Below are 16,990 nucleotides of genomic sequence, written 5' to 3' on the forward strand. Positions count from 1 at the left end.
CCTGCACTGCTTCCAGTGCTCACGGTCTCCTGGGACCTGATATAATCCCCGTTTTAGTGAGCCCTGCTTGGGTCTCTCACTGCGCCTAACATGCTCTCAGTACTCACGGTACTCTTGGGGTCTTAATGATCATATAGTGCGCTCCGTTTTGAACAGTCACAGCTTTAGATGTAGTTCCTTTCCAACGCCGGCTTCTCCCGCCCTCTGTGTTCCTCCGGTGCCTTTGCAGGACGTGATGACGTCACTCAGTCTCGCGAGAGTTCCGTGCTTCCGATCGTAGCTTCACTGTTTGCCGAAATTAATAGTCCTCCACATTAAAAACGTAGCTTAATCAGCTACCAAATGCTACTGCGTTACTCAGACAAAAGATAATCCACGCCCTACGCGTTTCTCCTTTACGGCTTCGTCAGGGGCTGGTCTCATCCCCGGTGATGTCACCAGAAGTCTCCTATTTGGATATTGGATATTTTTAATGAAATAAAGTCATAGTTTTGGTCTGATTTCATCAGTGGTGGTTATTCATTTTGAATCTTTCGTTTCACTGTATATATGATTGTAAGGCTATATGTTTACTCTGCCCTTTTTTCTCTCTTAATCGGGGTCTTTGGGATGGTACTTGTCCACCCAAGATCCTCTCTGGGGTCATGGCCCCACTTATATGTAATGGGGGGAATTTTGACAGTGAGTTTGCCGGCTGTGAGTTGGCGGGTTGTGCCTTTTGGGGGGTAGACACTAGACTGCAACCTTCAGTTGTAACAATTTATTTTGATTTATGTGAGGTTGGAGATGTAGGGATGAGGGAACAATCAGCCCAGGAATATTCTCTTTTAGCTGTAGTATCTGTATCTGCTCAGAGACTTATGGTGGCCATTTTGTGAAATGGGGCTCCCGTGTGGTCTTGCAGCTTCTCCCGTGTATGCCTGTGCCCATCAGCTGGTGAGAACACCGCCGGATCCCCTCTGCTCGGCAGAGGCTCTGCTCTGCCAACCCTGAGGTTGGCAAGATATAGACCTGGCGGAGGGGGGAAGATGGCCACCGCTCCACATTCGCGCCCCTTACCCCGGCGGATCATGCAGACAGAGCGACCATGGGATCGCCTACGGGAGCTTTTTTATTTTTTTCGGGGGGGGGGGGGGGGGGGCAGGAAAGCTCTTCGCGGCATCCAACGCCTATGCTAGCAGGGTAATTTTAGGTTTAGGTTTAATAATAGTGCGGTTTTGGACCCGTAGCTGAGGTTATTGGCAATCTGAATGCAGTCTCTCCGTTAATTACTTTTGTTTATTTTGGACGGGGAGGTGGGTTTACTCACTCTTTTAGTTGTTTTGGATATTTCCACCCAAAAATTGTCTCTTCTGTGGTAGCCTCTCCGGTTAAGCAAGGTGGGGGGGGTTGTTGATCAACCCTAAAATTGTGGGTCTCTGCAGTTTGGCCATGAGGAGTGCGGCCTCACCGATTAGGCCTCCAGCCACTATCTTGATTTATTTATTTTTTTGGTCTAGGTAATGATCAATTTGGTCACTTTTGGTCTCTAAAGGATCCCTGTTTCGGAGAGTATCTAATTTTATAAGATTTTTGTTTATTTCTTTGGATTTGGGTAAGGCTAGCCCTGGATTAGTTTTCTATAAATGAAGGGCCTCAGACGAAAGCAGCCATCTCCATCAGGCTCCAGGCCACGCCCCCCATATCACCATTATTTTATTCTTTTAAGATTTCTGTTTCTCACCAAGGAATGAGATTCACCAGCCCAATTCTCCCAAGCCAAGGACAGGCTGTCGTTGTCATGGCAACGTTGGGAGCTCGCAGTCTCTGCTTCCTCCCTTTGAGCTTGTTGACAGTGAGACGCACCAATGCACCATCCTGGTCTCCTGCAAGTGGTGATTCGCAGTAACTAAACCAGTTTTATCAATGTTTTTCAGCCCCCCTTTTCTGAAGGCAAATCAGAATGCTTTAACATATATATATATATATATATATATATATATATATATATATATATATATATATATATATATATATATAGCAACTGTAAATATTACTGTATGTTCATTTGCATGTCTTAGACAGGTCTGCAACCCTGTCTTTCCCCATTGTCACCCAGCATACAGCGCTTCCACTGCAGCAAGGGATTCTGGGAAAGGACATGCAAATGAGCACTCAGTGCCACCTTTTGTCTCAAGCTCGTATTACACAAGCCAATCCTCAAGCCAATGCATGCTGTTTTAAACACAGCTTTTAAACAGAGGCTGGGATGAGATGCAAAGCCATTAGACCTACTCACATACATGTTTCAACCTTGATGGGTATTATCAGTGTGAGGCTGGTCTTAATGGCTAGAGCAGGTTTGAGACTAGACTAGGTAATCACCACTGTCATTAAGGTTATGGTGGGTAAAAAAAGTGACAAAAACCCTCCACAGTAAAGCATAAAGCAACTGTAAATATTACTGTATGTTCATTTGCATGTCTTAGACAGGTCTGCAACCCTGTCTTTCCCCATTGTCACCCAGCATACAGCGCTTCCTGTATATATATATATATATATATATATATATATATATATATATATATATATATATATATATATATATATATATATATATATATATATATATATATATATATATATGCAAATATAGCTGTATGCATATTTGCTTTCCTGTGGAGGGTTTTTGTCACTTTTTTTACTCACCATAACTTAACTCAGTATTATGTTTTATATATATATAATTATAGATATATCTATATCTATATTATAGATATATATATATATATATATATGCTGCTGACTTTTTTGTAGCACTTTTACATTGTCAGCATGCAAAGAATGCGAAATATTAGGTCAGCAGACACCAGAAAATCTGACACGATTTATATGTTGTGTAATACTGAAAATAGATACATAAATCTTATAAAGTAACCCAGATTGTATAGCAGCGTACTGATTCTGTGCTCCTTTTAGGTTATGCTGTACAGATATAATGAATTTGTAGGTTGTACAGTTTTACATTTCCTCTGTCAAAGGCCTAAGTCTTAAGAAAATGTAATTGCACTAAGGATTTCTGTGTATAGCAAAGCCAGAAATGCAGCGTTTGCAAATTGATTCACAGTATCTATCTAGTACAGAGGTGGGCAACCTATTTTTCAATGTAACCGCAGGTGTGGCAAATGAGAAGTGAAAATCTCCACACTGTGCAAAAATTGAGAAATTAGGACGCTCAATCGAACATTTAAAACACACACAGTTCGTCTGCTTCACTCACCTCAGCACTGTCACCTGCTGCTGGTTCACTTCGTTGACTCATTCAGAAAGTGCAAAACAGCACACGGCATCAGGAAAAAGTTTATTTTACTGTGGGAGCTGGCAAACGCAAATTCGCCATACTTTCATTGTCAATTCGCCACTTGTGGTGCTTGGCGACAGGGTTGCCCACCTCGGGATCTAGTATCTATTTGGCTACTGGAAACCTTGCAATGCATTTTAATGCCCACTCTGTTGGCACACTTAATAATAAGACAGGGGTCAGGAAACCGTATGAAACATATGCCCCTTTGCATTATAAACTATGGAATATTTTCTTTTGGCATGGTAGACAAGTTCTTACATTTCTCTGTAAAACTTACTATAAAAGTAGTGACTGCATTTTGTAGAGTGGAGAATTATTAGCATTAACGTACATTTAGAAACTACTAAACTAACAATCTGGATGATTAATGCATTTTTGTAATCAGATTTGCCATGGGGGATGTTAAACGTTGTAAAAACAGTTTGAACCATGAATCCCTGCAGCTTTCTTTAGATTGACCAAGTCTGTATAATGGAACCTAAAAACAAAGACTACGGATGCGCAAAAGGCTTCATTGTGAAGTATAGACCTTTTTTTAATTTTTTTTTATCAAACAAATGGTTAAAATATGCACTCACAAGCATGAATAAAAGTTCTCAGTAAGTGTTTGTAAGTGCATATCTGCTGCTATAATAATTTAACTTTCTCTGCGCATCTCCTCTTTAAATCACTCTCCTGGCTTTCCATCAAGTTTCAGATCATCTTCTAAGTTCTCCTCCATATCTGCTCCTTCCTACATACCAGCTTTGATCTCCCGTTATGCCCCAGCTCGTTAAGCGCCTGCTCGTTCCTGTGCTCTACCCATAACTGCCTCCTTTCCACCCCTTTCACCTCTACTGCTCTCTCTCGCCTTAAACCCTTTCCCGCACAGCCTATTACCTGTGGAACTCTTTCACACTCCGTATAAGCCAAGCACCCTCTCTTACCACCTTTTAAGACAAACCTTAAAACTCACCTTTTAAATGAAGCATTTAAATAGCCTGTAATCAGGCTACTGTCCCACACCCACAGTCGCTCCTACCAACTATTGTGGCCAAGCACTGCTATCTACTGCACTTATTCCCTCACCTGCTTTACCAATTGGATTATAAACTCTCCGGGCAGGGATTTCCTTTCCTATTCTTACTTTGTTGCATTTATTGTATTATTACCTGTATGGTTTTTTTTTTGTCTCTTTCGTAAAGTGCTGAGTACACTGTGGGCGCTATATAAATAAAGATACATACATTAATATCTAATTTAACTAATCAGTTTTTAGAATTTAGTCAGGAATTTACGTATTGCTTTTAAATATGTCACTAGTGGTCAAATTAAATGGCACCACAGTAAATATGTAAAGTATACTGCTTTCTTGGGTATACCAGTGCAACAGAAAAAAATGGAATAGCAATCGGTTTTTATACAGGACCTATTAGAAAATGCAATTGCAGACAATATTTTAACCTTTTGGCTGCAGTGCATGCAGGGTTGTGGGGGTTAACAATAACACATTGCTTTGCTGGCTCCTGTGGCAGGATATATATATTTAAAAAAAACTGTTGAGAATATATATATATATATATATATATATATATATATATATAGCAACTGTAAATATTACTGTATGTTCATTTGCATGTCTTAGACAGGTCTGCAACCCTGTCTTTCCCCATTGTCACCCAGCATACAGCGCTTCCACTGCAGCAAGGGATTCTGGGAAATGACATGCAAATGAGCACTCAGTGCCACCTTTTGTCTCAAGCTCGTATTACACAAGCCAATCCTCAAGCCACTGCATGTCGTTTTAAACACAGCTTTTAAACAGAGGCTGGGATGAGATGCAAAGCCATTAGACCTACTCACATACATGTTTCAACCTTGATGGGTATCATCAGTGTGAGGCTGGTCTTAATGGCAAGCAGGTTTGAGACTAGACTAGGTAATCACCACTGTCATTAAGGTTATGGTGGGTAAAAAAAGTGACAAAAACCCTCCACAGTAAAGCATAAAGCAACTGTAAATATTACTGTATGTTCATTTGCATGTCTTAGACAGGTCTGCAACAATATATATATATTTATATATTCAGAAGTCAGACTAGGTTGGGCAGGACAGTTTTAAGGCTATTGGTACTCCTGCATCTGAGAGTATTGATATTCAGGGTAAGCTTCCACCTTTCCTGTGGCTGTCAGAGAATGATGTCACCCTGCAGCTGATTGGCTGCCTCCCCCGCCCTGTGCAGGCAACGGGAGAGGAAAGATGCCGGTAGAAACCTCTCTGTCGGATGTGTGCCCCTTTCTTTCTGCGGGGAGCGCTGCTTAAGAGTTTCTGAAAATCAGATGTGCTTTGCTTAAGGGGGATGGGAAAGGAGAGTCATGTGAGTTACCAGGAGTATCCTAGAGTGGAGGGGGAATCCGAGAGCTTTAAGAGGAATGAGGCGGCTGATCTGCAAGCGGATCTGTGATTGTAAGTTGCAGCATCAGGGTGGGAGAAAGGATGCCGGGTTGTTGCTTCACACATTGAAAGGGAAAATCCCAGGCAGCAGGGAGTAGCTGAAAGAGACCGAAATAATGGGTTATACAGGCAGCCCGGCCAGTTGCTTTGAAGGGTTAACAAACATATTCCATGCTTGATTTAAAAATATGGTGCATCTTTTTATTTTTCATTAAATGTATAATGGCTTTTTTGAGGATTTACAGAGTAAAAGAAGCAAACAGAGGCAGAGGTTTATTTGAATATGATTTTTTTTTTTTTAATCTTCACAATGATTTTGTATGGGCAGTGGTTTTTTTAGCCTTTATCTCATTGTCCTCTCTGCCTGTTAGACACAAGACAAAGGGCGTGATAATTAGCATTGATTTTCTTTCCACCAGGCTCATCCTGTTGTAAATTTTGGTGTGTCTGAGCTGCAGCAAGGGTGGTCCAGCCCTGTTTGCAAGCCCTAGATTAATAGGTGTGTCCATTTCTCATCCTCTGTTCTTTTTTTTTTTTTTTTTAACCGTTTATAGATAAAAGCTTTGATGATGAGGAGTCAGTGGATGGGAACAGGCCCTCAGCTGCATCAGCCTTTAAGGTTCCTGCTCCCAAAAAACCTGGGAACCCAAGCAACGCTGCCAGGAAGCCAGTATCTGGAGCCAAGGCTGGAGGTAATGTATATCATGCTGCTGTTCATTTATGCCTAGACACTGAAAAATCCTCTTCTGTCTATTAACCTTTTCAGTATGCAATACCATGTATTGCAGTGTTTCAGGACCCGCTTGTGTACACCAATGATTCACAGCTAAAGTAGTATACATACTAAATAATATAGATTTCTGTAAATTATAGTATGCTAGTGGCAGTAAACAGAATAATGTATAATTTCGTGTTGAAAAAACAATTGGTTGTTAAGCAAAATGGCTATATTTTCAATAGACAAATAATAACAGGGTTAGATGGACAGTAAATACAACGGAACAATGTTATATGGATACAGATTTATAGGGTTTTTGTGGAAAAATACACATAGGACAGATACAGTATAAGAGTTAAGGGAATTCCACGATTAACACAATATTCTTAAGATCATCATTCGTATTCTAGGTCTTGATACATTTACAGTTTACAGACAGAGATTTCAAATCATGGTTTATTGACCATAAACTTGAAGAAGAAACCTATGAGGTATTGCTCTGTACGGAATTAATTGCATCTGTGAAGAACTCTAGTGTTTGTTCACTAAAACGCATCACAACCTAAAGCAAACCTATTTTTGTGCATGCTTTTAAATTTATAAACGCTTTGTCCTTATTTCAAAACAGGGTTACATAGTGTATGAGGTTGAAAAAAGACATACGTCCATCTAGTTCAACCTATGCTAAATTTAGACAACAGATACCTTTATCCTCTATTTGTAGTTACAGTATATTGATCCAGAGGAACGCAAACCAAAAACACCTGTGAAATATCATCTAATGATATCTCATAAGGGGAAAAATAAATTCCTTCCTGACTCCAAATATTGACAATCAGATTTCTCCCTGAATCAACATACTTCCCATGTCTATTTATATGGTATATCCCTGTATACCTTTCCTTTCTAAAACAATGTTCAGACCTTTTTTTAAGATATTGTATCTGCCATCACAGTCTCAATGGGTAATGAATTCCACATTCTAACTGCCCTTACTGTAAAGAACCCTTTCCTTTGTTGCTGGTGAAATCTCCTTTCCTCCAACCTTTCTCACAGAAGAAAGTTTTCTGCCTTTGAATAGTTATGCCCATCCATCAATAATAATCTCATGATCTACTACTATCCAGAGATGCAGACACTTTGGCGGGGTTGGGTTATGCACCCCCAGATTTTTTTAAGTCAGTATAATATTGCTTGGAGTTTACAAGTGATTTTTAGAACAATTAATTGGGTATGAAATATTTTTTATAACAATGAAAACAACAGCCTACTTGTTTTTCCACTTATTTTTCCCCCATGATTTCAACTAGTGGGTGTAACCCCATCTCTCCTCCCCCCCCCCCCCCCCCCCAAGTCCCTAGATGCTTATGGTTTTATTTGCCGGTGTTTCAGCTCCTATTTAAGAAATTAAAATGGTCAGCATAGCCCGCGAGTCCCGTGGGCCAATAGGAAGCTGCATCTGTTGGCGTTTGCAGCTTCCTATTGAATGGCTGTCTGCACCATTTTTGAAAATCTAGGCCGTTATCTGGCAACTAAAACTGTATGTAACTCTGGAATCAGGAGCCTCGGGAGCTAAAATTAGCATCCCAAGAACCCCCGCTTTCAATTCTGTAAAACAAATTTAAAACATTTTTAAAAAAAAAAGCTTAAAATAGTCAGGATTGCTTCTTTAAAATGCACCATATTATAAAGAGGGGAAAATCAGACCTGTTATCAAAAAAAGCAACATTATACAGGAAAATGGTACAATATATTAAAAGTAGATTAGAAGTGATGCCTTTAATGTCTAGTGGTTAAAAAGACTGCAAGCTTTCAGGACTACAAACATCCCTCGATGCACTAAAGCCTGAATAATGGATCCTTTGTGGTCCTGAAAGCTTGCATCCTTTTAAACCACCATTAGAGGTATCACTTCTACCCTAATTTTTTTTTGTCTATTCTACTGGCTAACACATATTACCATGAATTTGTATATTAATGCAAGGGATCTGCTTTTTTAACAGTGATGATTATGTCCACAATACGAAACGGTGAATAAAATAATAGTATATAGTACTCTGCGGAAAATTGATCACGCAAGTGTAATGCCAGGAATAATGCATTCAGACTGAAAAACATTTAGTAAATACCCAAATAAAGTATTGAGCACACACTTTTTCAAAACCGTATTCTTTTGATGCTAGTCTCTATCGTATGCTGGTAAATTTAGAAAAGGATAAAGGAATCTATTCCTATTCTTCATTCCATAGTACTATAATCATATACATACTGATACGAAGTGATTGATGTCTTAAAGGACTGGAAAAGTTTGTAGGAAACCATATTAGAAAATGCCCTTTATGTACTATATTTTATATTTGATACATTTCCTGGACTGCAAATGGGGTTTCCTCTCATTTCAGTAATATACTGTATTAAAGTATCCGTTATCTGGTGGAAGGAGTTGTAATATGTTGTAAGAAAACTAGCACAAATCGGCAATACTTTCTTTTCCACACAGAAACAGATGAGCACTAAAGTAATTATAGTAAAAAGTTAAAAATAAAAATAGTTATTTGCTTTGGAACATCACACCACTGTATCCCACCTATACAAGTTGTCATTGTTAGGGCTTAGACTGCGGTCCCAGTGTGCACTGTAGCACGCGTGCCCGGCGCTTCACCGCAAGCTGCTGTCTGGGAGAAGATGGAGGCGTTTGCGATGGGGGGCGTGGCTGGAGTTTTCCAGGGGCGTGGCCATGACATCATGCGGCTGGTTCGCCCTTATTGGCTGAACTACCGGCACGGGCGTGGCCACCCCTCCGTCGCAACTTGTAAATACAATTTTGTTGTATTTACAAAAACTCGACGTATAGCGCGGCTGCTAAATGCGCGCAAGGTAAGTACTGGGCCCGGTCTGATTGGGGGGCGGTGCTTGTACTAGGCGTGCACTGTAGAAGGTACTGGGGCCGCAGCCTTAGGTTGCGATTACACAGAAAACGCCCTTGGTGTCGCCCCTAGTAAAACCGTGTGCTGCAAAAAACAAGTTTCATACATACGTGATAAGTGGCTGTTCCAAATTCAACTTTCTCCCTGCTTGCTACTGCAAAGCTGGAGACAGTTGATGCGTTTTCAAAACATACGGGCGACACCACAGGCGTTTTTCTGTATAATCGTAGCCTAAGTTTATGGAATGTTCTGCACTTCCTTGCTAAATCCTCTTTTTCAAATACTTATAACCTCAGATTTACAATTTGATTTGAAAGTGTAATTTTGCTTAACAAACTTACAGTACTTGTTTTAAAGTGTATTGCAGGTTGTGATGCCTTCAAATGCATGATAACGTTATAGTGTGTGTGTGTGTGTGTGTGTGTGTGTGTTTGTGTGTGTGTTTATCATTTTGTCACCTGGCAAGCTTCTTCAATTGTACTGAAAAGGGAGATGCAGTGTTCTTGCTGTAATTTAAGTCCTAAAGCAGCAGCCCCCCTCTCCCACACCCTTCTGCTCCCCCTATTTTTTTTACTAGGGTGTGAAGCAAGATTGGGGCCGTGGTAAGCAGCTCAAGGGACCTCCTGGGTCCTGAGATACTTACTGTACCACTAAAAGTAGTGCCAACATGCTACCTATACAGACAAGTATCTTGGAAACCAGGGGGACCTGGAGCTGAGGGACCCACTGCTTCCTATCCTAGTAAATAAAATGGGGGGAGGGGGGATAAAAAGACAATCTGACGGGGGAGGGATGAAACCGCTGTACAACTACATGTATAAACAGCCATATCGAAACCTGCAGTTAATCTACTTCAGGACCAACACATCTTCACAGAACTCATGTTTACTCTTTTGTTTGGGATGCATACCTGAAATTTTGCAATTTGTGTGTTCAATCGTTTCTCTGCAAGCATGTGATTGGTTGTTTTGGCTTATATTATCAGAAGGACGGGCAATTGTACACTGATTTCTACATTTGTCCAAGAACCCATTAATTGTCAGGGCAGTCTAATTTTCCTTTAAAAATAGGACATGTGATGTATTGGTTTTCCTAATTTTTAGAGACCCTTCTCACAGCCTTGATTGGATCAACAATAAAGGAAAGTTGTGTTGTACTGGGCAGAATACGGGACATGATGCAAGAGATACTCTGGCAAAGAGAAAGTTGCTTTAGGAATAAAGAGATTTATTGGCAGTAAACTTAATCTTAAATGCACAGCAAATTATTTGTAATCTCCCATCTGGTAGAGTAGCTACTTCAGTGTGTTTTAACAGTAATTAACATTATTGCTTAGCTTCCAGTCATTATAGCTGACCTCACAAGCTCTGATTCCAGCGTTTAGTCAATTGAATGTTTGATATTTCTTTTCCATACACTCATTACTGGATGGTGCTCTCCCATTAAAGACAAATCCAAGAAAAAAATTAATGTGCATTCACTTGTGTTATACTGGCTCTTTCAGGCTTTTCAAATATCTATTTTATATATTTATAAAATGTTTTACCAGGAAGTACTGTAATACACCCAAACAATTACTTCCACTACATTCTGTAGGTTGCATATACACACCTAGTTTAAGGATGTACAGAGCCAGCAAAACACTGAAGGACAGTCATCATTATTTTGTGCTTACCAGCTCGATCTTGTTTAATATGAAGCTGGAACAGGCTACAAAACCTACACAACCAACTCTTTGGAATACAAAATTGTCTTTAATCCCAGTTTGGCTATATAAAATGATTTATGAAGTAGACCAATATTTTAGGAACTGTGAGAGATGTGTGCAGGGGTACATACTGTATAATGTAGACTGATTTGGGTGAAATTATATCTTGGCTTTATTGAGCCCGTTTCTTTATCCAGGCAAAACATTCAAAAACAACAAAATTACAAACCACTATACCTTTGTAAGGGCTAACTTACTTCCCCAGACCCCATCTGCAGGACTGGAGGAATATTCACAGTACCAGCCTATCACCCCAAAGTCTCAGGAAGTTCCGGCATGTTCTTGGGTCCGCTGTGTCCAGGAAATATAGGTCTGTGGGTGTCTTGATCTCAGCACAGCCTTTGTGCTCAAGTCAATGTCTGTGTGCAGGCTTCTCTGCTCTCCTGTCAGCCCAAATGTAAGCTAAGGAATCTCTCTCCTGGGTCTCACATGAGGCTTTTTACAGAGCTCTCATTAGTCCAGGTGGAGACTAGTTAATTGAGTGGCTGCAATCAACTATCTCTGCTGGATTCTCAGAGCTCTGAGGCTGCTTTATTTAAACAGGGATAAGTCCCTGTTACAGGGAAATACATGTTTAAAAGTCAATGGAAGTTCTAAAATTACATGTTACGTGTGCGCCTCTGATGTCTGCAATGACATTTGAAAGGCTTTCAAAAGGAATTGAGAAACCTATCTGGCATGTGGATGAACTCCTTGAGTGCTTCTTGTTTTTAATATATTCAGTACAGTGGATGCTGCAGGCAGTGTTTCCTATTTTTTAGTTCAATTGCTGGTCAACGGGGCTCCTATTCATTCTCACATTTTTCTTTAGATATATTTTGTTTCTGCCTAAACATTCAAAAACTAGTCACACCACTCAATCCTTTAAGATATTTATTAGAATAACTTTATGCAATTTAATCAGTGAAGTTACTGAGAGTGCTTGTATTCACAGCTCCCCTTTGAAGCAAGGCAACATGAATACTAGCATGGGATGTGCTGTTTGCTGCACGTTGTCACCATTCACAAAGAGAAAAATTATAAAGGGTGGTTAAGGTTTATCTGAAATGCCTTAAATAGTCATGGGGCACGCCTTAAAATCAGAGAAAATATAGTGACAGAGAGTGATGTCTATGTACCCTACCAGAAAATACCAAAATATTATGGTGGAAAAGGGCTATTGCAGAAGCACTGAAAGCTTATACTGTATATACCTGTAGTGTCCAAAATAAAGTGATCTTTATCTCTTTATATTTCTGGGCTTTCTTTTCAAAGATATTGCCTCCTTAACATTTTTCATGTTTTCAGTGTCCAATCTAGAACTTCAACATAGTGGTTGAAATAATTATTCATTAGAATTCAGTTTTTAGAATTAAGCTAGTCTTCAGCATTTTTTTCTTGTTTAAATGAGATGGAGAAAGGTGCAGAATGCTTTGTACAGAAAGTATGTACCTAGATTTGGATGTGGCAGAGCATTAAGCTTCCTTTATATAATTCCTGAGGCTTCTGGGTAATGTATACAGTGGATTGTAGTAATCGTTAACCATTTAATTCAAGAAGTCATTTTTTGTATATCTTTATATACTGTAGTGCAGACGAGTATTCAAAAAACAATCTGGGGCAATCATTAACAAGACCCAGGTACATACTGGGTACATGCTGCAACATTTCTGCAGACCAACTAATGGCCCATTGGATTAATTGCGGGGGTCCATGGCAGTCCCATTCAAACTGAATGGGAGTGCCAGGGACCCCTGCTGTGTTAATCCGATGGGCCATTAGTCTGCAGAAATGTCACTGAAATTTTGCAGCATGTATGCAGCATGTACCTGGATCTTGTTGGTTATAGCCCCAGAATTTCCAAGGCAAGTGTTAGAATACTCGTCGGCGCACCTGTAGCACCCACTGTGTACTCGGCGCTTTACAAAAGAGACAATACAGTACAGGGACGTATAATTCAATAAGTGCAACAAAGTCACACAATAGGAAATCCATGCCCTGGAGAATTTACAATCTAAGCGGTATGTTGGGTGATTTACAGAGACTGCAGGCGAGGGAATAAGTGTAGTACATGGCACTGCTTGGCCACAATAGTTGGTAGGAGCGACTGTGGGTGTAGGACAGTCGCCATGAGCCCAGGCTATTGGAATGCTTCATGTAAGACGTGAGTAAGGTTTGTCTTAAAGGTGGGGAGAAAAGGTGATTGGTGACACATTTGCAGTCCGGTGAGGATCAAGTGCATTTCTGTAATGCTGTAAGACGTTAATTTAATTTTGTTATGTGCTTTCTGTTTATTTCCCTCTCTCTGTGGCCCATATTTGTTATCCTCATTAAGCTGCTTTACCCTACAGATTCTAAGGATTGCTTATGTATGTCATAATTCTTCTTTTTAGAGATGTATTTAATTAAAAATTACTTCAGAGCAGCTTTGGCTCAGCCACAGACCCCAACACAATTTACCATACTATTCTGGTTGATGCCTGATTGTTAATTCTTTATATAGCAAATTGAGAGTCAATCCTCCTTGTTAGCTTCTCATTTGGTGCTCTGGGCAGTTAGGACTTGTAGCAACGAGTCTTGAAGAGCTACTTGTGTTGTTTTTCAGGGCTCCATTCTCAATGATACAAGGGCCAGAAAATGTGCTATATATATAGATGGTCTCTGTAGCTGTAGTAATTGCTTTTTTTTGTGTAAGAGCAGAAAGGACAGAAAACTAAATACATTTAGATGTGTTTAGTAAATCAATTCATTTATTTTTGATACCTAGGTCTGGAGTGCAGGGAGTTTAAAAGATGGACATGAGATGGAGTTGACACTCATTCTCAAACTGTGCCATGTATATTCATCCAACTTCATCAGTCATTGCTACGATTAATGTAATCCTCTCCTGAATTAATATTGCTTCTAGAACTTAGCCCAAATTTAGGAACATATTTAACATATCTTGAATGATGAAATATGTAAATAAAAAAAATGGTAGAAGGAATGAAACCGACTTTCAATCAATGAGTAATTAAAGGGGCATTCTTCCTAGGGCCAAATTGTACAAATTCCAGTTATATGTTAAAGGGATTTAATCGGGGTATTTGATTTTTTTTTTTTAATAACCCAAATCTGACACTTACTTTTAATACTTTTAATAGACTTGCATGGGGTTTGATTTCCTCTGGCTACTCCCTGTTGTCTCATGTCACTGTGTGTTCAGCAAAGTGCTCCCACCTCTCCTCCCCACCACTCCTACCCCCTTCTCCACCTCTCCACCCCCCTCTCCACCTCCTTCTCTCCCCTCCCCACCATTCCTCCTCTGCCCCACCCCACCATTCCTCCTCCCCACCTCTCCCCCTCCCCACCTTTCCTTCTCCCCACCTCTCCTTCTCCCCACCTCTCCCCATCCCCACCCCACACATCTCCTCCCCACCCACACATCTCTTCCCAACCCTCTCCTCTCGCCATACCTCCCTCCTCCTCCCCACCTCCCCTTTAGTTCATTGGTTTTCTGATATGGATAGGTTGGAATAACTGCGCCCCCAACCCCGCCTTAAAATAAAATATATAAATAAAACTAGCTGAGAGACCCGGCGTTGCCCGGGATTTAAATGCGTAATAGGTAGTATTATTTTTAAATCGTGGAACAATAGGTGACTGTTTGTTGTAAAGGTTGGATAATAATATTGAAAAGAAAGATGAAGAAAATGTAATACGATGTTGTATAAAAATGGTTTATTGTAACCACACCACAGTACAATGTATATTTTGGTGCCATAAGTGATGTAAAAATCTGAGTCGTGTGTCCTGCTAGGGTGTGAGGCGGCGGGTGGCGCGTGGGTTGTGAGTGCTGTGTGCGAGTGGGGGTCCTGCTAGGGTGTGAGGCGGCGGGTGGTGCGTGGGTTGTGAGTGCTGTCTGTGAATGGGGGTCCTGCTAGGGTGTGAGGCGGCGGGTGGCGCGTGGGTTGTGAGTGCTGTCTGTGAGTGGGGGTCCTGCAAGGGTGTGAGGCGGCGGCTGGCGCGTGGGTTGTGAGTGCTGTCTGTGAGTGGGGGTCCTGCTAGGGTGTGAGGCGGTGGGTCAGTGATGTCGGTGCGTAGGGGCGGGAGGCAGCAGGTGTGTGTGGCGGCAGGTATGTGTCGAGTGTGGCGGGTGTCTGTTGAGTGCGTGCAGCGGCTGTGAGGCGGCAGGTGAAAGGCAGAGGCGGACGGAGTAAGGGCGGGTGAAAGGCAGAGGCGGGGGTGGGGAGGCGGTAAGGCGGGCATGAAGGCGAAGGGCGGCGGGAAGGGGAGGAGGGGGTGGAGGAGGGGGGCAAGGGGTGGAGGAGGGGGGAAGGGTTAGAGGAGGGGGGGGAAGGGTTAGAGGGGGGGGAAGGGTTAGAGGAGGGGGGGGGAAGGGTTAGAGGAGGGGGGGGGAAGGGTTAGAGGAGGGGGTGAAGTGTGGGAGGGGGTGGGAGGGGAAAGGGGAAAAAGAGGTGGAGGGGGGGAAGAGGAGCGGAGGGGGGGTGGAAAGGGGAGCGGAGGGGGGGTGAAGGGGAGCGGAGGGGGGGGAAGGGGAGCGGGGGGGGAAGGGGAGAGGGGGGGGAAGGGGAGCGGGGGGGAGAGGGGGGGAAGGGGAGCGGGGGGGGGAGGGGAGAAGTGGTGGGAAGGGGGAGGAGGGGGGAGGTGGTGGAAAGGGGGAGAAGGGGGGAGGTGGTGGGAAGGGGGAGAAGGGGGGAGGTGGTGGGAAGGGGGGAGGTGGTGGGAAGGAGGAGGAGGGGGAAGGTGGTGGAAAGGGAGAGAAGGGGTGATGTGGTGGGAAGGGGGAGGAGGGGGAAGGTGGTGGGAAGGGGGAGGAGGGGGGAGGTGGTGGGAAGGGGGGGAGGTGGTGGAAGGGGGGGAGGGTTGAGGTGGTGGGAAGGGGGGGAGGTGGTGGGAAGGGGGGGAGGTGGTGGGAAGGGGGGGGAGGCGGTGGGAAGGGGGGGGAGGCGGTGGGAAGGGGGGGGAGGCGGTGGGAAGGGGGGGGGGGAGGCGGTGGGAAGGGGGGCTGGGAGGCGGTGGGAAGGGGGGGAGGCGGTGGGAAGGGGGGCTGGGAGGCGGTGGAAGGGGGGGGGAGGAGGCGGTGGGAAGGGGGGGGGAGGCGGTGGGAAGGGGGGCTGGGAGGCGGTGGGAAGGGGGGGGAGGCGGTGGGAAGGGGGGGAAGGGGGGAGGCGGTGGGAAGGGGGGGGGAAGGGGGTGGAGGGGAGGTGAAGGGGGGGGGTGGAGGGGGGGGGTGGAGGGGAGGTGAAGGGGGGTGGAGGGGAGGTAAAGGGGGGTGGAGGGGAGGTGAAGGGGGGGGTGGAAGGGAGGTGAAGGGGGGGTGGAGGGGAGGTAAATGGGGAGGTGAAGGGGGGTGGAAGGGAGAAGTGGAGTGAGGGGAGGTGAAAGGGGATGAGGGGGGGTGAGGGGTGGGTGAGGGGAGGTGAAGGCCGCTCACTCACCCGTCCGGCAGGTCCCACGTGGATCTGAGGCGGGAGGCAGCGTGTTGTGGCCGCTCTCCCGCTGTGTCCCGGGCGCTCGCTCGCTCCCCCGCTGACTGTAGCGGCGCCGGGGGGGGGGGGGGTATCGGGGAGACACTGACACTGGAGGGGAGGGGGGGGTGGAGGGGAGGTGAAGGGGGGTGGAGGGGAGGTGAAGGGGGGGTGGAGGGGAGGTGAAGGCCGCTCACTCACCCATCCGGCAGGTCCCACGTGGATCTGAGGCGGGAGGCAGCGTGTTGTGGCCGCTCCCCGCTGTGTCCCGGGCGCCGCCATCTTGGGCACTCGGCGCCGCGAGGCAGCCTGCCTGGCCACTGGCTGTTCCCCCGCTGGGAGGGGAGGGGG

At 43.8% G+C, this 16,990-nt stretch overlaps 1 protein-coding gene across 38 annotated transcripts in view; it reads left to right on the forward strand.

Annotated features, from left to right (window-relative positions):
- Positions 1-16,990, forward strand: part of CLASP2 (cytoplasmic linker associated protein 2) — a 245,503-nt gene that overhangs the window by 74,942 nt on the left and 153,571 nt on the right. For 31 of the 38 annotated variants that reach the window (XM_075586316.1, XM_075586315.1, XM_075586318.1 and 28 more), the window contains one exon: positions 6,331-6,468. In XM_075586316.1, coding sequence (XP_075442431.1) covers positions 6,331-6,468 — 138 coding nt within the window. Of the gene's footprint in view, positions 1-5,553; positions 5,789-6,330; positions 6,469-16,990 lie in introns of those variants that run through there. The other 7 variants (XM_075586326.1, XM_075586330.1, XM_075586328.1 and 4 more) reach the window with 2 other exon arrangements.

This window comes from Ascaphus truei, chromosome 2 (genome assembly GCF_040206685.1).
Source record: "Ascaphus truei isolate aAscTru1 chromosome 2, aAscTru1.hap1, whole genome shotgun sequence".
NCBI lineage: Eukaryota > Metazoa > Chordata > Amphibia > Anura > Ascaphidae > Ascaphus > Ascaphus truei.